At 48.3% G+C, this 26567-nt stretch overlaps 1 protein-coding gene across 12 annotated transcripts in view; it reads right to left on the reverse strand.

The window, feature by feature from the left end:
- LOC115458851 (kinesin-like protein KIF23) overlaps positions 1 to 26567 on the reverse strand; it is a 222104-nt gene that overhangs the window by 158559 nt on the left and 36978 nt on the right. For all 12 annotated transcript variants that reach the window (XM_030188680.1, XM_030188687.1, XM_030188679.1 and 9 more), the window contains exons 4-5: positions 21572 to 21677; positions 8133 to 8269 (exon numbers count right to left, since the gene is read on the reverse strand). In XM_030188680.1, coding sequence (XP_030044540.1) covers positions 8133 to 8269; positions 21572 to 21677 — 243 coding nt within the window. The remainder of the gene's footprint in view (positions 1 to 8132; positions 8270 to 21571; positions 21678 to 26567) is intronic.

Consider the following 26567-nt stretch of genomic DNA (forward strand, 5'->3'; position numbering starts at 1 on the left):
ACAAAAGCAAACCTCTCATGAAGCGAACAACTAAAGGCTGTCCTGAGATCGGCTTACCTTCCACTTGGTAATGGTATGCACTGATTGCACTAAGGTGAACCCTTACGGAGTTGGTCTTCAGACCAGACTCAGACAAGTGCAGAAGGTATTCAAGCAGGGTCTGTGTAGGACAAGAGCGAGGATCTAGGGCCTTGCTGTCACACCAGACGGCAAACCTCCTCCAATGAAAGAAGTAACTTCTCTTAGTGGAGTCTTTCCTGGAAGCAAGCAAGATGCGGGAGACACCCTCTGGCAGACCCAAAGAGGCAAAGTCTACGCCCTCAACATCCAGGCCGTGAGAGCCAGGGACTGGAGGTTGGGATGCAGAAGAGCCCCTTCGTCCTGCGTGATGAGGGTCGGAAAATACTCCAATCTCCACGGTTCTTCGGAGGATAATTCCAGAAGAAGAGGGAACCAGATCTGACGCGGCCAAAAGGGAGCAATCAGAATCATGGTGCCTCGGTCTTGCTTGAGTTTCAACAAAGTCTTCCCCACCAGAGGTATGGGAGGATAAGCATACAGCAGACCTTCCCCCCAATCCAGGAGGAAGGCATCCGACGCCAGTCTGCCGTGGGCCTGAAGCCTGGAACAGAACTGAGGGACCTTGTGGTTCACTTGAGATGCGAAGAGATCCACCAGGGGGGTGCCCCACGCCTGGAAGATCTGTCGCACCACACGGGAATTGAGCGACCACTCGTGAGGTTGCATAATCCTGCTCAACCTGTCGGCCAGACTGTTGTTTACGCCTGCCAGATATGTGGCTTGGAGCACCATGCCTTGACGGCGAGCCCAGAGCCACATGCTGACGGCTTCCTGACACAGGGGGCGAGATCCGGTGCCCCCCTGCTTGTTGACATAGTACATGGCAACCTGATTGTCTGTCTGAATTTGGATAATTTGGTGGGACAGCCGATCTCTGAAAGCCTTCAGAGCGTTCCAGATCGCTCGCAACTCCAGAAGATTGATCTGTAGATCGCTTTCTTGGAGGGACCACCTTCCTTGGGTGTGAAGCCCATCGACATGAGCTCCCCATCCCAGGAGAGACGCATCCGTGGTCAGCACTTTTTGTGGCTGAGGAATTTGGAAGGGGCGTCCCAGAGTCAAATTGGAGCAAATCGTCCACCAATACAGGGATTCGAGGAAACTCGTGGACAGGTGGATCACGTCCTCTAGACCCCCAGCGGCCTGATACCACTGGGAGGCTAGGGTCCATTGAGCAGATCTCATGTGAAGGCGGGCCATGGGAGTCACATGAACTGTGGAGGCCATGTGGCCCAGCAATCTCAACATCTGCCGAGCTGTGATCTGCTGGGACGCTCGCACCCGCGAGACGAGGGACAACAAGTTGTTGGCTCTCGCCTCTGGGAGATAGGCGCGAGCCGTCCGAGAATCCAGCAGGGCTCCGATGAATTCGAGTTTCTGCACTGGGAGAAGATGGGACTTTGGGTAATTTATCACAAACCCCAGTAGCTCCAGGAGGCGAATAGTCATCTGCATGGACTGCAGGGCTCCTGCCTCGGATGTGTTCTTCACCAGCCAATCGTCGAGATATGGGAACACGTGCACCCCCAGCCTGCGAAGCGCCGCTGCTACCACAGCTAGGCACTTTGTGAACACCCTGGGCGCAGAGGCGAGCCCAAAGGGTAGCACACAGTACTGGAAGTGGCGTGTGCCCAGCTGAAATCGCAGATACTGTCTGTGAGCTGGCAGTATCGGGATGTGTGTGTAGGCATCCTTCAAGTCCAGAGAGCATAGCCAATCGTTTTGCTGAATCATGGGGAGAAGGGTGCCCAGGGAAAGCATCCTGAACTTTTCTTTTACGAGATATTTGTTCAGGGCCCTTAGGTCTAGGATGGGACGCATCCCCCCTGTTTTCTTTTCCACAAGGAAGTACCTGGAATAGAATCCCAGCCCTTCTTGCCCGGATGGCACGGGCTCGACCGCATTGGCGCTGAGAAGGGCGGAGAGTTCCTCTGCAAGTACCTTCTTGTGCTGGAAGCTGTAAGACTGAGCTCCCGGTGGACAATTTGGAGGTTTTAAGGCCAAATTGAGGGTGTATCCCTGCCGGACTATTTGCAGAACCCACTGATCGGAGGTTATGAGAGGCCACCTTTGGTGAAAAGCTTTCAACCTCCCCCCGACTGGCAGGTCGCCCGGCACGGACACTTGGATGTCGGCTATGCTCTGCTGGAGCCAGTCAAAAGCTCGCCCCTTGCTTTTGCTGGGGAGCCGCGGGGCCTTGCTGAGGCGCACGCTGCTGACGAGAGCGAGCGCGCTGGGGCTTAGCCTGGGCCACAGGCTGTCGGGAAGGAGGATTGTACCTACGCTTGCCAGAAGTATAGGGAACAGTCTTCCTTCCTCCGAAAAATCGTCTACCTGTAGAGGTAGAAGCTGAAGGCTGCCGGCGGGCGAACTTGTCGAATGCGGTGTCCCGCTGGTGGAGAGACTCTACCACCTGTTCGACTTTTTCGCCAAAAATGTTGTCCGCACGGCAAGGCGAGTCCGCAATCCGCTGCTGGAGTCTATTCTCCATGTCGGCGGCACGCAGCCATGAGAGCCTGCGCATCACCACACCTTGAGCAGCGGCCCTGGACGCAACATCAAAAGTGTCATAAACTCCTCTGGCCAGGAATTTTCTGCACGCCTTCAGCTGCCTGACCACCTCCTGAAAAGGCTTGGCTTGCTCGGGGGGAAGAGCATCAACCAAGCCCGCCAACTGCCGCACATTGTTCCGCATGTGGATGCTCGTGTAGAGCTGGTAAGACTGGATCTTGGACACGAGCATAGAGGAATGGTAGGCCTTCCTCCCAAAGGAGTCTAAGGTTCTAGCGTCTTTGCCCGGGGGCGCCGAAGCATGTTCCCTAGAACTCTTAGCCTTCTTTAGGGCCAGATCCACAACTCCAGAATCATGAGGCAACTGCGTGCGCATCAGCTCTGGGTCCCCATGGATCCGGTACTGGGACTCGATCTTCTTGGGGATGTGGGGATTACTTAATGGCTTGGTCCAGTTCGCAAGCAATGTCTTTTTCAGGACATGGTGCAAGGGAACAGTGGACGCTTCCTTAGGTGGAGAAGGATAGTCCAGGAGCTCAAACATTTCAGCCCTGGGCTCGTCCTCCACAACCACCGGGAAGGGGATGGCCGTAGACATCTCCCGGACAAAGGAGGCAAAAGACAGACTCTCGGGAGGAGAAAGCTGTCTCTCAGGAGAGGGAGTGGGATCAGACGGAAGACCCTCAGACTCCTCGTCAGAGAAATATCTGGGATCTTCCTCTTCCTCCCACGAGGCCTCACCCTCGGTGTCAGACACAAGTTCACGGACCTGTGTCTGCAACCTCGCCCTGCTCGACTCTGTGGAGCCACGTCCACGATGGGGGCGTCGAGAGGTAGACTCCCTGGCCCGCATCGGCGAAGCTCCCTCCGCCGACGTAGTCGGGGAGCCTTCCTGGGAGGTGGCCGCGGTCGGCACCGCACGCGGTACCGACGTCGGGGACCTCAACCTGGGCGATGGGCCAGCCGGCGCCACGCTCGACGGTACCGGAGGCGCAAGCACCGCCGGTACCGGAGGGGTAGGGCGCAACAGCTCTCCCAGAATCTCTGGGAGAACGGCCCGGAGGCTCTCGTTTAGAGTGGCTGCGGAGAAAGGCTGAGAGGTCGATGCAGGCGTCGACGTCAGAACCTGTTCCGGGCGTGGAGGCTGTTCCGGGCTGTCCAGAGCGGAGCGCATCGACACCTCCTGAACAGAGGGTGAGCGGTCCTCTCGGTGCCGATGCCTGCTGGGTGCCGAATCCCTCGGCGACCCAGAGCTCTCGGTGCCGACACGGGGAGGAGACCGGTGTCGATGCTTCTTCGATTTCTTCCGAAGCATGTCACCGGAGCTCCCCGGCACCGACGAGGAGGACGTCGAATCCATCCGTCGCTTCCTCGGGGCCGAGACTGAAGAAGGTCGATCTCGGGGGGGCTGTACCGCAGGAGCCCTCAGGGTAGGAGGAGACCCACCCGAGGGCTCACCGCCACCAGCAGGGGAATGGACAGCCCTCACCTGCACTCCACCCGATGCACCACCGTCCGACGACATCAGCAGACGAGGTCCTGGTACCACCGACGTCGATGCAGCTATCCGATGTCTCGGCGCCGATGCAGAGGCCCGATGCCTCGATGCAGGGGCGGCCGAGGAAGATGGTCTGGACGCTGACGACGTCGATGCACTTGAAGATCCCGGTGCCGATGCCGACGAAGAGCCCGAGAACAACACGTTCCACTGGGCTAGTCTCGCTACCTGAGTCCGCCTTTGAAGCAGGGAACACAGACTACAGTTCTGAGGGCGGTGCTCGGCCCCCAGACACTGAAGACACGACGAGTGTCGATCAGTGAGCGAGATAACCCGGGCGCACTGGGTGCACTTCTTGAAGCCGCTGGAAGGCTTCGATGTCATGGGCGGAAAAATCACGCCGGCGAAATCAAAAGCCGAAATGGCGAAATTTGGAGCACCAAAATTTAGAGGGAGAAAAAAATCTCGACCGAGGCCGAAAGAGGCCTACCCCGACGACGAAAGAAAACTTACCGGGGCAAAAAAGCTAGAAGTACGGGGAGGATTTACACGAAACCCGGCGAGGGGTTTCCGGAGCACTTCCCGACTAGGACAAAGCTTTCCCGAAGGAAAAAAACACGTTCAAAACAAATTGGACGCGCGAGGTCGACTTTCCGGGGCTCGACACGGCGAAAACACGACCGTACCGAGTGCGGACAAAAGAAGACTGGCCGGCTCGAGCCGGTTTCGGGCGGGAAGACGGCCGCGCATGCGCGGTGCGCGCGGGCGCGCGAGGGCTAGCAAAGGACTTTGCTAGTGAAGTTTCCGATTGGAGGGGCTGCCGTGGACGTCACCCATCAGTGAGAACAAGCAGCCTGCTTGTCCTCGGAGAAGGCTCTTTATAGTCATCTGATATTCCTAGTACCTTAAGAAGTTTTAATTAAACAACTCTGTAATACTAAGATGCAGACAGCAGTCCAGCAGTGAGAGGGGTGCTATCCAGTCTTTTGCATTGAGTGTCACATGTATGACTATCTCCCAGTTGGTGAGAGGTCATATGTGTGTGCTTGATGCAAAGAGCGCCTAGCTCTCAGAGAACGAGTCCGTTCTCTTGAGGCTAGAGTAGCAGACTTGGAGGAGCTGATGGAGACAGAGAGGTACATAGAGGAGGCCTACAGGGACGTTGTAGAGAAGTCCCACCTCCAATCTGGCAGCACCTATGCTGCCTTGCAGGAGGGAGGTCTTCTAAAAGGAGTGCATCAACCTAGTGCAGCTGGAAGTAATCCTGTAGCCAGGACCAGCACACCAGGGGATGCAATATCCTTTCACACCAAGGATGTGTCTCCAGAGGCTACTGCCCAGGAGGGAAGGGTTAGGGCTGCTGTTGTAGTTGGTGATTCGATTATTAGGCATGTAGATAGCTGGGTGGCTGGTGGATGTGAGGATCGCCTGGTGCGAAGGTGGCAGACCTCATGCGTCACCTAGATAGGATTTTAGATAATGCTGTGGAGGAGCTGGCTGTCTTGGTACATGTGGGTACCAATGACATAGGAAAATGTGGGAGAGAGGTTCTGGAAGCCAAATTTAGGCTCTTAAGTAGAAAGCTCAAATCCAGAACCTCTAGGGTAGCATTTTCTGAAGTGCTACCCGTTCCACATGTAGGGCCCAAGAGACAGGCAGAGTTCCGGAGTCTCAATGCATGGATGAGACGATAGCGCAGGGAGGAGGGTTTTAGATTTGTAAGGAACTGGGCAGCATTCTGGGGAAGGGGGAGCCTATTCCGAAAGGATGGGCTCAACCTTAACTAGGTGGTCTAGGTCTAGGTGGAGGATTTTATGGTCTCTTGCCTTTTTAACATAGCTAGAATAGCTTATCTCCCCCTTGAGAACCGCTTTTGCTGCTTCCCAGTATGTTTGGGTTATTATTTTTTTTTTTGTTACATTTGTACCCCGCGCTTTCCCACTCATGGCAGGCTCAATGCGGCTTACATGGGGCAATGGAGGGTTAAGTGAGTTGCCCAGAGTCACAAGGAGCTGCCTGTGCCTGAAGTGGGAATCGAACTCAGTTCCCTAGGAACTAAGTCCACCACCCTAACCACTCCTCCACTTAGATTCATACTCTGAGTTTTGAGCTTTGCAACTTTTCCAATGCTCCTGTATAATCTCTCTAAATTTCCCATCCCTATTGAGGACTAAAGGGAATGTCCTCTTATCATCTCCCCTCCCTCCCAGCTTGTTACTGCTGGGATGGGTGTGATCCGACATAGCTTACCTAGGTTATGGATGTCATCTGAGCTCTTAATGCCAGCAGATAATTATCTGGGACTGTATGGAGTGTGTCATAGATGTGTATAGTTTTTCTCAGTGGGGTAAACAACTGGTTAGTGCAGCGGACTTTGATCCTGGGGAACTGAGTTTGATTCCCACTGCAGCTCCTTGTGACTCTGGACAACTCACTTAACCCTCCATTGCCCCAGTTGCAAAATACCATAGAAAGACGGTATATCAAGTCCCATTTCCCTTTTCATACATTTGAGATCAGCACTTTACATAAATTGTAGATACCCCTAGTTTCATTCCTTTTTTCTTGTTGAGGATTTTGTGATCTGTCCATCTGACTCCAACTGAGGTTGGAAGAAGCAACAGCTAGAGATCTTGGGGAGGTTAGAGGGGGCGCGCAGCAGAGCAAGCAGTGGGTAGTTGTGCTATGAGACCGAGATCACTGAAGCGAGGGAGATAGTGGAGAGTTTAGAGAGGGAGCAAGGGGAAGAGGTTTGGTTAATGGAATAAGCTGGGGGTGATATGAGGGTGGTGGTCTCTGAAGCAAGCTAGATGTGTGATGAGGGTGGAATGTCTCCCTGATCAAAATGCCCTTGGGGAAATTACTCCATGCCTTTGTTTTGAGCCATTTAGACTATTGTAATGCTTTTACTGGCCTTAGAAAAAGACATCAGGACTTCATTGAGTTCAATACACTACCGTAAAATTAATTACAAATGTAAAAAGTGAGTATTAGCTATTGATATAAGCTAGGATGCCCTATAAAACCATAAATTTATAATACACTTGCATTAACTTTTTCCCTTATTTCTCCTACAGACCCTCACCCCCTTTCAACCTGCTTGATCCCTGCATTCCTCTCAAAGTATTATCTGTACCTTCTTAACTTTGTTTTGAACCCATCTACACACCAGTCCTAAGCTTTGGAACTCTCTGCCACTTAAGACTTGAATCAAAAATCAAAAATTTAAGCCAAGAATAAAAGGTTATTACTTTAGGAAAATATTTGAAAGCGAATATTGACTTTGGATATTTTAGTGTGGAGAATGACTATGGATTTCTTGAGATATAAAGTCAACTGAAAACTCTTTCCTTTCCTTTTAAACTGTTATATTGTAAACTGCTAAGATGGTATCTATCAATTGGTGGTATACCAAAAATTGAATAAACTTGGAAGGAAAGATTTGGGTAAGCCTGTAAGGAGAGAGAAGAGAAAGAACGAGGGGGAGCACAGAAGGCTGAGGGGTGGGGAGAGAACTACAGCCGCATCAAAAGAGGGTTGAGGGGGGTGTCTAGCCTTATGAGGAAAGAATTCAGAACCAAATGTATGCAGAATTTTCAACATTTTTTACTCAATTTCCCCTGCAGTAAGAAGTTGCATGTCATGCTGCGACATTAGATATGTTTGAATGCCACCAGAAAGGCTCAGGACTACAGTAGAAATAGCAGGCTCAAACCAAGAGAAGGTGCCTGCAGCAGAAGGAAAGGACTGGGGATGAACAGCACATATGGAACTCTGACATAATGGTATTTTAGTCTTATTTCTGGTTAAAATCCAGAATCAGGCTTTAACAAAAAAAAAAAAAAAAGCTAAAGAAAAATAAATCTACAAACATTAATAGGACATTAAAGAAAATGCAGCAGCAGGTTGCTATGGCCAACCAGCCACAGGAATTCTTTTAATAACTACTTTAAACTTTTATATAAAGACGTTCCCCCCAAAATACAGGATAAACAGTAAAATACCCCACCACCAAAAAACACAACACAAAACAAAACCTTACAAATCGTTTGGCTTGGAAGGGCCCAATGCTGTTAAAGATCATGTCGAGACAGCGCGGAAGTAGCCCACCATCTCCTGGGGAGCCTGTCATGGTATGCGTTTTCCCACTGCCAGTCACACCGTAGGTAAACAGAAGACCTGGGGTGGAAAGAATTAGAAAGCCACATCACTCACCAATAGCTTAGCAGCCCCATAACACACCACCTCAAATGTTTCACATCATAAAATGTAAGGAACACTCAGATGTTATAGTTTAAAAAAAAAAAATCAAAACTAATTCTGTTAAAAATACAGGACATGTATACAAATTTCACCTCTAGGTAAAAAAACACAAAATAATGCTGGGATGCACAAAGTTGCTTAACTGCTACAGGTGCTCCGAAGACTGATCTCAGTCCCCATATATGAGCAGAAGAATCACAGGTTTTCCACAGAAGCAGAGATGAAGTTTAAAATTTCCTTTCCTGAGAAGAGTGACCAGTCCACATGCATAGGGTTTAGTGAACCCTTGACCATAGGAGGAGACAGGGAAAAAGCACATCTCACTTTATTCCCCCTATAGTGCATCACTTGACTTAAGAATGCCAATTTATTTTAGTTACATTTGTACCCCGCACTTTCCCACTCATGGCAGGCTCAATGCGGCTTACATGGGGCAATGGAGGGTTAAGTGACTTGCCCAGAGTCACAAGGAGCTGCCTGTGCCTGAAGTGGGAATCGAACTCAGTTCCTCAGTTCCCCAGGACCAAAGTCCACCACCCTAAGCACTAGGCCACTCCTCCACTCAATGTCAATGTTAACCAAAAAAGAAGCACAAAAACCGAAAGGGGGCTTTCAACAAAATAAAGTAGGCAAATCTGCTTGGGTAGGTTAAAAACAAAGAAAACCCATAAAAAACACCCCACTCTATGGCAGGTGTTCAGGAAACAACCATAATTATATTCAGAAGATTTATGTTATCAAAACAAACTGAATGCTACAGTTTCTTTTGATTCTGGACTGTTCTCACAGGACCTTAAGAATTTAAGCTTACCTGCTAATTTATTTTCCTTAAGTCCTGCCAAACTAGTTCAAATGCATGGGTTTATCTCTCCTACCAACAGACAGAGGCCAAGAACTACTGGTTTCATGACACAAAACTATTCAAAGTTATCAAAACGCATGCGGATTATGAAGAATTGCAGGAAGACCTTAGGATATTGGAAGAATGGGCATCCAAATAGCAGGTGAAATTTAATGTAGACAAATGCAAAGTGATGCACATCAGGAATAATAATCTGAATCAAAGTTATCTAATGCAAGGGTCTACTTTAGGAGTCAGCACTCAAGAAAAACACCTAGGTGTCAATGTAGACAATACACTGAAATCTTCTGCCCAGTGTGCGGTGGCGGCGGCCAAAAAAGCAAACAAGATGCTAGGAATTATTAGGAAAAGGTTGGTGAATAAGACCAAAATACTATACTGCCTCTGTATTGCTCTATGGTTCAACCTCATCTTGAGTACTGCGTTCTGGTCACCGTATCTGAAAAAAGATATAGCGGAATTAGAAAAGGTTCAAAGAAGAGCGACCAAAACAATAGAGAGGATGAACTACTCCCGTAAGAGGAAAGGCTACAGAGGCTAAGGCTTTTCAGCTTGGAAAAGGAATGGCTGAGGAGGGATATGATTGAGGTCTACAAAATACTGAGTGGTGTGGAACAGGTAGATGTGAATCGATTTTTCTCTCATTTAAGAAGTACAAAGACCAGGGGACACTCAATGAAATTGCATGGGAATACTTTTAAAACAAATGAGGAGGAAAGCAAAGATACTTACCTGTAGCAGGTATTCTCCGAGGACAGCGTCGGCCCGGGAATCAGCGTTTTCACACAGCAAAAAAAAAGCTTTGCTGGAGTCTTCTGGCACATGTGCAGCATGCACCGTGCGGACTGACTTTCCACCTGCCGCACAAGCGCGTACCTCAATTAAATCAAAAAGCACAACAAATACCAATAACAACTCCAAAGGAGAGGTGGGTGGGATTGTGCGAATGATCAGCCTGCTGTCCTCGGAGACTACCTGCTACAGGTAAGTTCACTTTCTCTGAGGACAAGCAGGCTGCTTATCCTCACATATGGGGTATCTCTAGCATCCAGGCTCACTCAGAACAATGAACATTGGTCAATTGGGCCTCGCAATGGCGAGGACATAACATAGAATAACCTGAAAACTATATACAGATAGCTGAGAGTGCAGCCTGGAACAGAATAAAAAAAGGGACTAGGGGGTGGAGTTGGATTCTAAACCCCAAACAGATTCTGCAGCACTGACTGCCCAAACCGACTGTCGAGTATCATGCTGAAGGCAGTAGTGAGATGTGAATGTGTGGACTGATGACAACGTTGCAGCCTTGCAAATCTCTTCAATGGATGCTGACTTTAAGTGAGCCACCGACGCAGCCAAGGCGCTAACATTATGAGCTGTAACATGACCATCCAGAGTCAGCCCAACTTGGGTAGACTGAAGGATATGCAATCTGCTAGCCAATTGGAGATTGTTTGTTTTCTGATGGCAACTCCCCTCCTGTTGGGGTTGAAAGCAACAAACAACAGGGTGGACTGTTTGAAGGGCTTCGGCCGCTTCACGTAAAAGGCCAATGCTCTCTTGCAGTCCAAGGTGTGTAAGCTGCTCTCGCCAGGGTGGGCATGAGGACAGGGGAAAAATGTTGGCAAGACAATCGACTGGTTCAGATGGAACTCCAACACCACCTTCGGCAGGAACTTAGGGTGCGTACGGAGGACTACTCTGTTGTGATGAAACTTACTAGGGCCTGAAGCTCACTGACCCTACGAGCTGAAGTAACAGCCATCAAGAAAATTACCTTCAGATGGCAAGAATTCTGTGGCTCAAAAGGAGCTTTCATAAGCTGGGTGAGAACGACGTTGAGATCCTATGACTCTGGTGGAGGTTTATTTTTTTATTTATTACATTTGTATCCCACATTTTACCACCTATTTGCAGGCTCAATGTGGCTTACATAGTACCGTTACAGCATAAGCCAGTTCCGGTATGAACAAATACAAGGTGATATTATGGTAGGATGAGGTTCATATATGGTAAATACATTAGGGGAATTCAGTGAGGAAGAGGATGAGTTAGGATGTGTCCATTACAGTCTTTGGTTGCGTTGTGTCGCAGGTGACCAGGTTTTTCATGTTGGGTCGGTGGGGTATGCCTTTCTGAACAGGTTTGTTTTTAGTGCTTTCTGGAAATTTAGGTGGTCGAGCATAGTTTTTTACTACTTTTGGCAGTGCGTTCCACAGTTGTGCGCTTAAGTAGAAAAAGCTGGATGCATAAATAGATTTGTATTTGAGTCCTTTGCTGCTTGGGTAGTGGAGTTTTAGGTATGATCGCGCTGATTTAGTAGTGTTTCTGGTTGGCAGGTCGATGAGGTCTGTCATGTATCCTGGGGCTTCGCCGTAAATAATTTTATGAACTGTCGTGCAGATTTTGAAAGCAATACGTTCTTTAATTGGAAGCCAGTGCAGTTTCTCTCAGAGGGGTTTGGTGCTGTCAAAATGCATTTTTCCAAATATGAGCCTAGCTGCTGTGTTTTGGGCGGTCTGCAGTTTCTTACATAAGTACATAAGCAATGCCACACTGGGAAAAGACCAAGGGTCCATCGAGCCCAGCATCCTGTCCACGACAGCAGTCAATCCAGGTCAAGGGCACCTGGCAAGCTTCCCAAACGTACAAACATTCTATACATGTTATTCCCGGAATTGTGGATTTTCCCCACAATTTATGATTTGTTCTTTGCATCCCACATAGATTCCATTGCAATAGACTGCGTGGCTTAATACCATTGATTGTACCAGATTATGAAATATTTCAGGGGGCTTTGACAAAAGCAAACCTCTCATGAAGCGAACAACTAAAGGCTGTCCAAAGATGGGCTTACCTTCTACACGCCGATGATGAGCACTAATTCCACTGAGGTGAATCCTTATGGAGTTCATCTTGAGACTAGACTCTGACAAGTGTAGAAGGTATTCAAGCAGTGTCTGTGTAGGACAAGAGAGGATCTAGGGCCTTGCTGTCACACCAGACGGCAAATCTCCTCCACTTGAAAGATTAACACCTCTTCGTGGAATCTTTCCTGGAAGCAAGCAAGATTCAGGAGACACCTTCTGAAAGACCCAAGGAGTTGAATTCTAGGGTCTCAACATCCAGGCCGTGAGAGCTAGAGACTGGAGGTTGGGATGTAGAATCGACCCCTCATTCTGGGAAGGTTGGAAAACACTCCAATCTCCACGGTTCTTCGGAGGATAACTCCAGAAGAAGAGGGAACCAAATCTGGCGCGTCTAGTAGGGAGCAATCAGGATCATGGATCCGCGGTCTTGCTCGAGTTTCAGCAAAGTGTTCTCTACTAGAGGTATGGGAAGATACGCATACAGAAGGCCTGTTCCCCAATGAAGGAGAAAGGCATCTGACGCTAGTCTGTCGTGGGCCTGAAGCCTGGAACAGAACTGAGGGACTTTGTGATTGATCTGAGTAGCAAAGAGATCCACCGAGGGGGTGCCCCACGCTCAGAAGATCTTGTGGCTACGCTCATGTTCAGGAACCACTCGGGAAGTTGCATTACCCTGCTCAGCATGTCTGTCAGACTGTTGTTTACGCCTGCCAGATAAGTGGCTTGGAGAAACATGACCTGACAGCATGCCCAAAGCCACATCTGGATGGCTTCCTGACACAGCGGGTGAGATCCGGTGCCACCCTGCTTGTGGTGTAATACATCGCAAACTGATTGTCTGTTTGAATCAAGATAATTTGGTTGGACATCTGATTTCTGAAAGCCGTCAGAGCGTTGCAGATCACATATAGTTCCAGGAGGTTGATTTGAAGACCTTTTTCCTGAAAAGACCATGCTCCCTGAGAATGAAGTCCATCTACATGAGCTCTCCACCCTAGGAGGGATGCATCCGTCATCAGCACCTTTTGTGGCTGAAGAATTTGGAATGGTCATCCCATGGTTGGATCGGATCGTCCACCACTGAAGAGAATTCCAAAATTCGGTGGACAGTTGGATCACATCCTCTAGATCTCCCACAACTGGATACCACTGGGAAGCTAGAGTCATAAGTAATGCCATACATATGAAGATGTGCCATGGGTGTTACATGAACTGTAGAGGCCATGTGCCCCAGAAGTCTCAACATCTGCTGAACTGTGATCTGCTGAGATGCTCGGACACCAGGGACAGGAGATTGTCTGCCCTTGTCTCGGGGAGATAAGCTCAAGCTGTCTTCGTGTCCAGCAGTGCTCCAATGAATTCTAATTTTTGAACAGGAGAGAGATGGGACTTGGAGTAATTTATTACGAACCCCAGTAGCTTCCAGCACCTGAATAGTCATTCGTATGGACTCCAGAGCACCATCCTCCGAGGTGCTCTCCACCAGCCAATCATCAAGATAAGGAAACACATGAACTCCCAAGTCTGCATAGCGACGCTGCGACTACTGCCAGACACTTTGTAAACATTCTGGGCGCAGACGCCAGGCCAAAGGGCAGTACACAGTACTGAAAGTGTTGTGCTCCCAGCCGAAACCGAAGATACTTCCTGTGAGCTGGAAGTATCAGGATGTGAGTGTAAGCATCTTTAAGTCCAGAGAGCATAAACAATCGTTTTCCTGAATCATGGGAAGAAGGGTGCCTAGGTAAACCATCCTGAACTTTTCTTGGACTAGGAATTTGTTCAGGGCCCTTAGGTCTAGGATGGGACGCATCCCCCTGTTTTCTTTTGTACAAGGAAACACCAATCCCAGCCCTTCTTCCCCTAGTGGAACAGGTTCGACCACATGGACCATTAGAAGGACGGAGAGTTCCTCTGCAAGTACCTGTTTGTGCCGGGAGCTGTAAGAATGAGCTCCCGGAGGGCAATTTGGAGGTTTGGATTCCAGACTGAGGGTGTATCCTAACCGGACTATTTGAAGAACTCACCGGTCGGAGGTTACAAGAGGCCACCTTTGGTGAAAAAACATTAACCTCCCTCCACTCGGCAAGTCGTTCGGTACAGACACTTTTACTGAGGCTATGCTTAACTGAAGCCAGTCAAAAGCCCGTCCCTTGCTTTTGCTGGGGAGCAGCAGGGGCCTTAGGCGCATGCTGTTGACGAAAACAAGCGCACTGGGACTGGGTAGGCTGCCAAGAAGCCGGAATGTACCTACGCCTAGCATAGGAATAGGGAGTACTCCTCTTCCCCCCCCCAAAAAAAAAAAAATACCTCCTAGTTGAGGAGGTTGTAGCAGAAGGCGCTCGGTGGGAGAGAGAATCCATAGCATCATTATGCTTCTTGATTTGGTCAAGAAGATCCTCTACTTTTTCACCAAAAAGGTTATCCCCCCAGCAAGGTACATCCGCCATCCGCTGCTGGACCGAATGATCCAGGTCAGAGACACGCAGCCATGAGAGTCTGTGCATCGCTATACCTTCAGCAGCGATTCTGGATGTCACATCAAGAGAGTTGTAAGCGCCCCTGGCCAGGAATTTATGACACACCTTCTGCTGCCTGACCACCTGGCGAGAAAGCTCGGCCTGCTCCAGAAGGAGGGCATCGACCAAGCTAGACAGCTGCCTCACCGAGTTCCGCAAGTGTACACTCGTGAAGAGCTGGTATGATTGGATATGGGCAGCGAGCATAGCGGCCTGATACGTCTTCCTCCCAAAAGAATCCAAGGCCCTAGCATCTCTGCCTGGGAGCACTGAGGCATAGTCTCTAGTACTCTTGGCTGTTTTGAGGGCAAGGTCCACCACCTCATCAACCCAGGTTCACCATGGATCTGATACTGGGAATCAGCTTTCTTTGGGATCACGGGGCCAGACAGAGGGAACGACCAGTTCCACATAAGGACTTCCTTCAGTACCTTATGAAGAGGAGCTGTCACAGCCTTCCTAGGTGGAGAAGAATAGTGCAGGACCCCGAGCATCTCAGCCCTGGGCTCATCCTCAACCTCCATAGGGAATGGAATAGCCATAGCCATTTCCCGGACAAAAGATGTGAAGAAAAGACTCTCTGGAGGAGACAGTCTCTTTTCAGGTGGAGGGGAAGGTTCAGACAGAATCCTATACGACACATCGGAAGAAAAGTATCTGGCATCTCCCTCTGACTAAAAGTCCTCTCACAATGAGTGTCTTCCTGAACAAGGTCTTTATTAACAATAGCACAATTGACCCGACAGGTGACGTGTTTCGGCCGTGAGGCCTGCGTCAGGGGTCTAGTATTATCTGAAGAAAAAATGCCTTGTGGATCAGGTGAAAAACCAGCACTAAAACTGCTAAAAGAGGTATCGTGTACAAAGCTGCGCTGTGCTGCTCTATCATACGGGTCAATTGTGCTATTGTTAATAAAGACCTTGTTCAGGAAGACACTTATTGTGAGAGGACTTTTATTGGATCCACTGTTTGTTTTGCCTACCGTTGGTTTTCCTGTGGAGAGCTCACCTTCTGTGGGTGTTTATCTCCCTCTGACTCTCACGAATGCTCCTCTTTAGTATCGGATAATACCTCTCTCAGGGAACTCAGAGACCGAGCCTGCCTAGATGCAGAGGATCGACGTCCTCGATGGCAATGTAAAGAGGCCGATGCCAGCATGGACTGCAGCAAAACTTCCTCCACCGACGTCGAAGGGGAGTCGACCTGGGTGGAAGCCGACACCGGTGCCACAAGCAGCACCGAGGAAGGGGACCTCACCGCAGGTGAAGGGCCAGACGCCACTGCAGCAGACAGTACGTAAGGCGCAAGCACCCCCGACACAGAAGCAGACTGGTGCAGCAGTCCTTCCATCAGCTCTGGAAGCAAGGCCCGGATGCGCTCGTCGAGAGCTGCCGTAGAAGGCTGCAGGGTCGGTGGAACAGCCAGTGGCAGAATCTGCTGAGGCTCAGGTGCAGTTACCGGGCTGCTAAGAGACAGACGCATCTGCACCTCCTGAATAGAGGGAGCGATCCTCTTGGCGCCAATGCTTCCCGGGTGCTGAATCCTTTGACACCCCGGAGCTCCCAGCACCATGTGTAGAAGGAGATAGATGACTGTGCTTCTTCGCTCGATGCTCGTCATCGAGACTCCTCACGTCTCCTCAGGGTCGGGTCTGACGATGGTCGGTCTCGAGGGGCCTGCATAGCTGGTGGCCTCAAGGCAGGTGGAGACCCACTTGATGCCACACTGCTCCCAGACCCTTCATAATACTTAACTAAATGTAAAAAAAGTAACACTGGCTAATGGGACTAGCCTCAACAAAAACTCTTATGGTTTACTGGTCTTAACATACCGTCCTTCCTGCAAACATAGCAAGGTAGTTACAAATTTAAAATTAAAAGAATGAAAGGAATGCCATTTGGTAAAGTAAAAAAGAAAGTCTTGACAGAGGGAGTAAGGACCAGATCGCCCCAAGGCAGTTCATATTCTCCACTATCAACCATAGGCCAACTCAGATAAGTTTTTAAGGCTACATTAAACCTATGAAAAGAGAGCTCATTGAGCAGAGACAAGGGCATTTAACCTTTCATCTACTGACAACTCAATAGGATGTATCTTCTAAGAGTGAGTTCTGAACTGGTCTGGAGGGACTCAGAGAAAGGAAAATGGCAGATAAGATTTAAATTCCTTTTTCCTCTTGGTCTCTATAGAGTAATTCAGATACATAGGAAGGAACAAAACAATAACTAACTAGGGAGGGGCCTAGACAAGCCTGTTCAGAATACACTGCCAATCTGTAATGCTGAACAAAGCAACATAACAACCAAGTCACGGTTCCCCACAGGAGGCTCTTAAATAAACTAGATGGGCTGAAGATAGGTCCCGAAGTGGTGAACTGGATTAGGAACTGGTTGACGGACAGACGACAGAGGGTGGTGGTAAATGGAGTTCGCTCGGAGGAGGGAAAGGTGAGTAGTGGAGTGCCTCAGGGATCGGTGCTGGGGCCGATTCTGTTCAATATATTTGAGAGTGACATTGCCGAAGGGTTAGAAGGTAAAGTTTGCCTATTTGCGGATGACACTAAGATTTGCAACAGAGTGGACACCCGGGAGGGAGTGGAAAGCATGAAAAGGGATATGAGGAAGCTAGAAGAAAGGTCTAAGGTTTGGCAATTAAAATTCAATGCGAAGAAATGCAAAGTGATGCATTTAGGGAGTAGAAACCCACGAGAGCCTTATGTGTTAGGCGGGGAGAGTCTGATAGGTACTGAGGGATCTTGAGGTGATAGTATCCGAGGATCTGAAGGCGACGAAACAGTGTGACAAGGCGGTGGCTATAGCAAGAAGGTTGCTAGGCTGTGTAGAGAGAGGTGTGATCAGCAGAAGAAAGGAAGTGTTGATGCCCCTATACAAGTCGTTGGTGAGGCCCCACCTGGAGTATTGTGTTCAGTTTTGGAGGCCGTACCTCGTGAAGGATGTTAAAAAAAATGGAAGCGGTGCAAAGAAAAGCTACGAGAATGGTATGGGATTTGCGTTCCAAGACATATGAGCAGAGACTTGCTGACCTGAACATGTATACCCTGGAGGAAAGGAGGAACAGGGGTGATATGATACAGACGTTCAAATACTTGAAAGGTATTAATCCGCAAAAAAATCTTTTCCGGAGATGGGAAGGCGGTAGAACGAGAGGACATGAAATGAGATTGAAGGGGGGCAGACTCAAAAACGATGTCAGGAAGTATTTTTTCACGGAGAGGGTGGTGGATGCTTGGAATGCCCTCCCGCTGGAGGTGGTGGAGATGAAAACGGTAACGGAATTCAAACATGCGTGGGATGTGCATAAAGGAATCCTGTGCAGTAGGAATGGATCCTCAGAAGCTTAGCCAAAATTGGGTGGCGGAGCAGGTGGGGGAAGAGAGGTTGGTAGTTGGGAGGCGAGGATAGTGGAGGGCAGACTTATACGGTCTGCCAGAGCCGGAGATGGGAGGCAGGACTGGTGCTTGGGAGGCGGGAAATACTGCTGGGCAGACTTGTACGGTCTGTGCCCTGAAAAAGGCAGGTACAAATCAAGGTAAGGTATACACATATGAGTTTATCTTGTTGGGCAGACTGGATGGACCATGCAGGTCTTTTTCTGCCGTCATCTACTATGTTACTATGTAACTGGTCTCAAATATGGTGGTACTAAGTTAAATTCAATGCAAGCAGCAGCTTGTGCACTTCTGTGCCCAGACCCCTTGGGCATCAGACACTCCTAAAAAAAACAAAACAAAACGTATGCTGTAGTGATGGCTTTTGATGTCTTGTCCTTTGTGCTTGTTGATCAGAACAAACAGATGCTCCGACATGCAAAACGTTCTGGTCCTTTTCAAGTAGATCTTCAACATCCTCTAAATGCCCAACCAACGCACACCTTCAGAGGCTCCAAGTCTCTTTTGTGCAAGGAAACAGTCCAATTAAGGCAAAATGACAAAAAGGAATGAACCAGACAGATCACTAACTTCTCCTTGAATATCAAGCAAAAGGGCTCCTGACATGAAAAAAAGCTTGCAATTGCAAGATCCTCCTAACTGATTAGATCACCACGAGAGCCTAAAATTGTGTCCTTCAGTGATGCCTCTAAGGGGCTTAAAGGGTATCCTCAAAAAATTCTCCATATCTGGACATCAGCAAGCAGGGGTTCTCAACCCAGTCCTCAAGACACACAGCCAGTCAGTTTTTCAGGATATCCTCCAAAAATATGTATAATTAACCTACCCCTGTGAGAAATTTCTTCAATAAGTTACACTGAATATATATTGACTTTCCCCAGTAACTGATTATTTTAAATATTTGACAATTCTTTATTATACCATCACAAATTTACAAATCTGTAAACCCTCCCTTATCCTCACTGCTTCAATCATTCATACCATACACCACACTACACTCTAACGTTAAATACACAGTGTGAGCAATTCAATCTGTATGCCACCGATTGAAATCCAGCCTATGTGCTGACAATACTGTTATCACTACGATCTCTTTGTTTTATCCACTGAGCACTTCTGTGCGAACAATAGTTCTTAATGTTCAGTCTAAAGCCTATGAGGCTCTCCCTTTTAGAATAGTCTCATATCTTGTGTTGTGTTTTCTTTTCTCAGCGGGTTGTTAAATGCCTCGTTCTCTACAGTTTCTTTCTGGTTCAGAAAAAGTTCTGAATGAGGTTCTTACTCAGTTTCTAGCTTAAAATGTATAGCTTGTAACATCTCACAGACAAAGCTTGGAAGAGAGATAGTCACCCCCAGAAAGTTACGCCTCTGAGGTGGCAGACAACGATCAGATGGAATGCCGTAGGACTCCTCAACTGAGGGATCTTGTGGGTCCTGATCTGTCTCTTCCAAGTATTGCTCATTAGGAGTACAGGGGAAGAGAGCGTCGACCAGAAAGTCAGCTTTGCAACGAGGCATACAAGTTTCTGAAATTGGAGAGAGCTTTTCTGCCGATGAAGATGAATGCATCAGTCAAGTGCAAGCTGCCCTCAATGGTAGTCATCGAGCCACTGTACGGGACCTCTCCCATACCCATCTCTCCAATGACTCAACGGGCTGGGCTGAGGGTGGCGCAAGCACCCTGTAAGCCTTATAGATTGCCATTGCAGTAGCCTTGAAAAAAACTCTTCCTTGAGCATAGCCCAGATTTCCTCATGATGAGTAAGCATCAGTACCGCCGAGAAAGCTGTGTGGACGCAGTGTGAGAGGTAGTCTGTACAGGAACAGGAGATGTGGAAGACTTTGAAGGCTCTCGATGCAATACGAGCTGAAGAGGAGGAGAGCGATCACTGCGGCACAGCACTTCCTGTGCATCGAGGACATCGATGCAGAAGTATTGGCCAAGTGTCTGGAAGGAGAACAATGGTGATGCTTTTTGCACTGCACATCCCTCGATGAATGTAGCACCGTGGAGTATGTAGAGTCTTGACGCGTTCATGATGAGTCCGATATAGCAACCTCTCGATGTTGCATGGGTGCATCCAATGACGATGTAGGTTCCACACTGAGTACTGAGTCTCCGACCATGCTTGATGTGGGTGCCGATGTCGCAGGTTTTTCATACTGGAGTCTGTGGGCTTTAAGGGACCTTGCCTGCATGCACTAGCAGAAGTTACACTGAATGTCTCATGGTTAGGACCTAAGCACTGAACACACAATTACAGGGGGGAGGGTGTCTTTGCCTGAAATAGTCCTACTGCATCAAGTACACTTGTTAAAGCCACTCAGCATCCTCAATGACATGGAGTGAAAAAGGCTGATGCAAGGTCAAAAGGCTCTATGGCCCAGGAGCTCGAGTAATCCCATACCCAGAAAAGGTCTATGCTTCCCATGTAAGAAATAGGGCTCCAAGGTCCCTCAGGTTGAAAATTGAAACATAAAAATATATATATATATATATATATATATATATATATATATATATACATACACAAAAATTAGTAAAGTTATACAAAGTAACTCCATTGCAATCATATTCTTGATTGCCCAGTGAGTGGGAAGTCTTGGTTAGTATCTGGATTCCCTGCAACAACTTTGCTGGAGTCAGAGAATACCAACAAGTGCCTCGCCTGCACCACTTTTGTATTTTTTTTTTTTAAGTGATTTTACTGAAAGGTTATGGTCCTCACTCTCCTTTTGTCGGCAGGGTGGAATAAACCTACACATCTGGACTGGTCTAGCAAGATAAGGATAGGTTACTCTTGTGGGAATACCCAGCAATGTAGAAATTGTGCAGAATTCTGCACAGGGACAACATTACAGCACAAGGAACCATGACTGGCATGGTTCCCTCTGCCCCCCCCCCCCCCCACCCTGAAACACCATAACCATTCTAGCTGTGCACAACCTCACCTCATTCTGTCAATGTTTAGTAAGAAAGAAGATGAGTGCAACTATTAACTAAGCCACGTACTCCTCCTCCTTCTCTGCTACCCTGGACTCGACTGCTAATTTGAACACTGTATAGGTGAGCTGTTCGTCTGACATCAGGAGGCAGAAGAGGAGGATACAGCCCAGTGAGTACCTGCTCTCATCACACTGACAAGAAAAAAGCAAGTAGGGTTATATGTTCCTGGAGAGAGGGATAGAGTGAGCGAGTCCGAGGACAGAGAAAACCGGGAATCTTGCAAGGAGTTAAGGAGAGATAATGGGGAGCGGAGAGGGAAAGAAAGATAAGGAATGAAGGGAGAACAAGCAGAGGGAAGGATTCAAGCTAAGCTGGGGATAGAAAGAGCTGAGAGTCAAGCCTGAAGAGAAAGTTAGTTAAAGGAGGGGGATGGTGGAACCAAGCATTCTAATGAGGGAATTCGGCACAAAACAGAATTTTCAAAGCTTTTGCAGAATTCTTCCAGGAACAATAGATTTAATGCCTGTACAGTGATCTAAGAAACATATTCCTTAACAATTAAAAAAACAATGTATAATGCATGAACAAAAATAGAGTGCTAACAAGCCTACCGTTCCTCCCATGAATGATGTCTTCCACCAGAGGTTTAGCCACAACATCAAAAAGCTCTTTCTGCTTGACCACAGTTCCAAACACTTGCTTAAAAGAGTACTGAGTCTGCAAAAAGAGGGGGCCAAATATTAGTACCGAACTTCTACTGGCTTAAGGTAAGGGGAGTCCTCCGCAAAAAGAAAGCCTTGTCTACAAAATCGGTCCCAAAAGAAAAAGAACCCATCTCAATTTATTTACAAACAATGATGTTGCTTTGGGAAAGAAATTTGTGAGTTAAGTTCACTAACAGAGTAGAAAGCTGTATTTGCTAAAACTAAGGCAGCTTCAATGTGTGTACTGGTTTAGGAAACACCTATGGTAAAATTATGTCTTACCTGTTAATTTTCTTTCCTTTAGTCACAGCAAATGAATCCAGGAATTGGTGGGTTGTATTTGTCTACCAGCAGGTTGAGATAGATAGCCAAACTGAAGGCATCGATAACAGTCAGCCAGCCTGTGTTTCAAGTTAGTATATGTCATATCCAAAGCAGTAGGAAAACAAACTGAAGAATGCAAACCTTGCTCACAAGTAAACAGCATAACACGATTATCAACCAAGAAATAACCTAATAAATTATACAGATATGTCTAGCATCAGTGCTTCTTTTCCCTTTATTTCCCCCTTAATGTACATCTGAAAAGAAGCCCAGGCCCCCTAAAAATAGAGGCACCGGGCGAACAGCCAGACAAAGGAGCAATCGCGGCAGCTAAAGAAAACAGGGTGGGATCCTGGATTCATCTGCTGTGACTAAAGGAAAGAAAATTATCAGTAAGACCTAATTTTACCTTCCTTAGCACCAGCAGCAGATATATCCAGGACCAGGGGGGACGTAGCAGAACAGTTCCTAAGAAAGGTAGGGCGCCACTGCCCACCAAATAACACTGCAGCCCTGAATTGCACATCTGTTCGCGCTACAATATCCAATCTGTAATGTTTCGAAAAGGTATGTCGAGAAGCCCAAGTAGCCCCTCAACAAATCTCGTCCAAAGGAAGCACAGTCTGCACAAGAAATTGCCAGCGCTCTCATGGAATGGGCCCGGAGAGCCTCCGGCACCGGCAACCTTCCAAAATATATGCAGACACAATGGCCTCAGTAAGCCAATGGTCACCTTAGAAGCCAAATTCCCCCTGCGAGGTCCTGAAAACAGCACAAAAAGATGATCAGACTGCCTAAAGTAATTTGACATCTGCAAATAACGAAGCAGAACGTGACACACATCCAACAAGCACAGCTGGTCTAAAGTCCTTGGATAGTCCTCCCATCTAAACGCAGGTAGAAAAAGGGACTGTGAGATGTAAAGAAGAAATTACCTTAGGCAGAAAGGATGGAACCAGCCAAATCGTAATGCCCGCTTCTGAAAACTGCAGAAAGGGGATCACGACACAACACTTGCTAAGAATGTAAAAAGAATTGAAGCGGTGCAAAGAAAAGCTATGAGAATGGTATGGGATTTGCGTTACAAGACGTATGAGGAGAGACTTGCTGACCTGAACATGTATACTCTGGAGGAAAGGAGAAACAGGGGTGATATGATACAGACGTTCAAATATTTGAAAGGTATTAATCCGCAAACGAACCTTTTCCGGAGATGCGAAGGCGGTAGAACGAGAGGACATGAAATGAGATTGAAGGGGGGCAGACTCAAGAAAAATGTCAGGAAGTATTTTTTTCACGGAGAGAGTAGTGGATGCTTGGAATGCCCTCCCGCGGGAGGTGGTGGAAATGAAAACGGTAATGGAATTCAAACATGCATGGGATAAACAAAGGAATCCTGTTCAGAAGGAATGGATCCTAAGGAGCTTAGCCGAGATTGGGTGGCAGAGCCAGTGGTGGGAGGCGGGGATGGTGCTAGGTAGACTTATACGGTCTGTGCCAGAGCCGGTAGTGGGAGGCGGGGATAGTGCTGGGCAGACTTATACGGTCTGTGCCCTGAAAAGGACAGGTACAAATCAAGGTAAGGTATACACAAAAAGTAGCACATATGAGTTTATCTTGTTGGGCAGACTGGATGGACCATGCAAGTCTTTTTCTGCCGTCATCTACTATGTTACTATGTTACTTGAAGCTCCAAAACCCAACGAGCCAATGCCATAGCCACCAAAAACACCATCTTGAGTGTAAGATCCTTTTCAGACACCCGGCGCAGAGGCTGGAACAGCTCAATTCAGATGCCAAGCCAGCCAAGATCAACGAAGGGGAGGGTGAAGATGAAGCGACCCATGGAGAATCGAACTACATCCAGGTGTGCCACCAGCGACATGGCCTCTAAAACAAGCGAGTGCTGCCACCGGAACTCAAAGAGAATTATAAGCCAAACCCTTCTGCAATACGTCCTGAAGGAAAGCCAGTATCTGAGAGAGTGTCTAAGTAAAAGGAGAATCCACGTACAAAGCACATCACATCGCAAAGAGTCATCACACTCGAGCATAAGCCGTCATGGTAGACTGCCTCCTAGCTTGCAGCAAAGTAGCTATCACTGCATCAGAGTAACCCTTCTTTGTCAATTGAGACATCTCAAGAGTCAGGCCATAAGACCAAAGTGGGAGGGAGCCTCCATCTGAATCAAAACCTGATGGAGCAGATCTGGCGAAACCAGAAGAGGCGGGTCCCTCAGAAGACGCATCAAATCCGCATACCAATGCAGACGTGACCAGTCCAGGGCTAATAGGACGACTGGACCCTTGTGTCATGTGATCCTGTGCAACACTCAGCCTATTAAGGGCCACAGAGGAAAGATGTAAAGCAGATACCCCACGGCCAGAGCTCAAGTAGAGCGTCCAATCCTTTCGACCCCAGCTGTTGCTTTCTACTGAAGAATCTCAGTACTTTGGCATTCTCTCTGGTCACCATCAGATCGGTCTGGAGTTCCCCACATCTGTCATATCAGGCGATACACCTCTGCAGGCAAATCCCATTCCGCCGAATCCAGTGTACTCCGACTGAGGAATTCTGATTGAACGTTGCTCTGTCCTGCGGTGTGTGCCACCGAAAGACATATTACATGACCTTCCACCCATTCTAGTAGGCGGCACGCTTCGGCCACTAGAGGCAAACTCTGTGTGCCGTTCCTGCTGATTCATGTAGGCCACTGTTGTCGTGTTGTCCGACAGCACCCGCACCGCCTTGCCTTCCAACAGGTCTTGAAACACCCAAACAGTATTCACCACTGCCCAAGGATCCTGAAGGTTGATGAGCCACTTTGCTTCCGCCTCCATCCAGCAACCCTGGGCATAACAGACACAATGAGCTCCCCAGCCCGAAAGGCTGGCATCCATCATCACCCACTACAGGGATGCCAACTGCATTCCCCGGCGCAAGTTGGCTAGACGGAGCCACCAGGACATGCTGAGCCTTGCCCGAGGCAACCACCGCAGACAACGCTGATAGTCCTAGGAAGTCGGTGACTAGAGAGTTGCACGGGGACAGAAATCTTACCCATCCCCGCAAGAAATTAACCCATCCCCATAAGAATTTAATGGTACATAAAAGAAAATTCTGGTCAGCTCTCTCTAGATTTGAGCCACAGCACTGCAGGCAAGGAAGGAATGGACGTTGGAACTTGGAACACTCTGGTGCACACATGTAAGATTTGTTTGATTCACTGGCACTGTGTGCTGAGAGGTCACCACATGCACGTACCACTAGGTCAGGTGACGTCTGATGCTCATGCCTGTCAGATCTGAGGTCTGCGCATCAGCCCGGGAGCAAAGAGGATTAATAGTAACATAGTAAGTGACGGCAAATAAGACCTGAATGGTCCATCCAGTCTGCCCAATAGTCACACATTATTAAATCAACGAGTGTGACATATACTGGATTATGGCCTTTATTTGATATTTCTGGGAGATAAACCATAGAAGTCTATCCGGCCCTATCCTTATGTTCCAACTGCTGGATTTGCTGTCGAAGCCCACTCCAGTCTATTCGTCTTCTCATTTCTGGGACACACACCATAAAAGTCTGTCCAGCACTGTCCTGAAGTTGCTATCTAAGCCCTCTCCAGCCCATCCTAAACCAGATTGCCATATATGAAACACAGACCATACAAGTATGCCGGTATCGGCCCTAGTTGATCACAGCCAGAGTCGCCATCTAAGAGTCACTCGACACATCCACACACATGCAGCCATTTAAGGTTAAGTTTTTTTATAACTTTCATTTTCTAATTAGAGATCATCTGTGGTCATCCCATGCCTTGTTGAATTCCGTCATCATTTGTGTCTCTACCACCTCCTTTAATGAAAGACTTTCTGCATTTGTGCTGTTAAAGGAAGGAGGAGGAGACAGCACTCAAAGAACTTGGTACTCGGTAGATGAGAGGTTGTTGCAGGTGCAGCTTACACTTCAACGGGAACCCCGCAGGAAATGTTTCTATCCCCGCGGGAACCCCGCAGGATCTGATTCCGTTCCTGCAGGAACTGCTTCCATCCCTGCGGGAACCCCACAGAACTGCTTCCATCCCCGCAGGTTACACGGGATTCCCACAAACCCCATTCCCATGCAGGTCTCTGTCGATGACCATCTACTCAGAAGGGCAAGCTTCAAGGGCCGCATGTGCGCCCTCGCCCAAGGAACCACCTCCAGCTTAGCTGCCATCAAGCCTAGTACCTGCACATAATCCCAAACTCGAGGACTGGGCAACCGTAATAGGTTGCAAACTTGATCACACAGCTTGAGTTGCCTGTCTTCTAGCAGGAATACCAATCCTTGTAACATGTCAAATCAAACACCCAGGTACTCCAGTGACTGAGGCGGCACCAGGCAACTTTTGGCAAAATTCATCACCCAGTCCAGACTGCAAAAGAGCAACAACTGTCAGTAGCCAAGAGACTCTCCTGTTCAATGTCCACCCGAATCTGCCAGTCATCAAGATAAGGATGCTCGAATGCCTTTCTTTCTGAGAAAGGCCACCGCCGCCGCCACCACCATGACCTTTGAGAAGGTGCGAGGAGCG

Source organism: Microcaecilia unicolor, unplaced genomic scaffold (assembly GCF_901765095.1).
Source record: "Microcaecilia unicolor unplaced genomic scaffold, aMicUni1.1, whole genome shotgun sequence".
Lineage (NCBI taxonomy): Eukaryota > Metazoa > Chordata > Amphibia > Gymnophiona > Siphonopidae > Microcaecilia > Microcaecilia unicolor.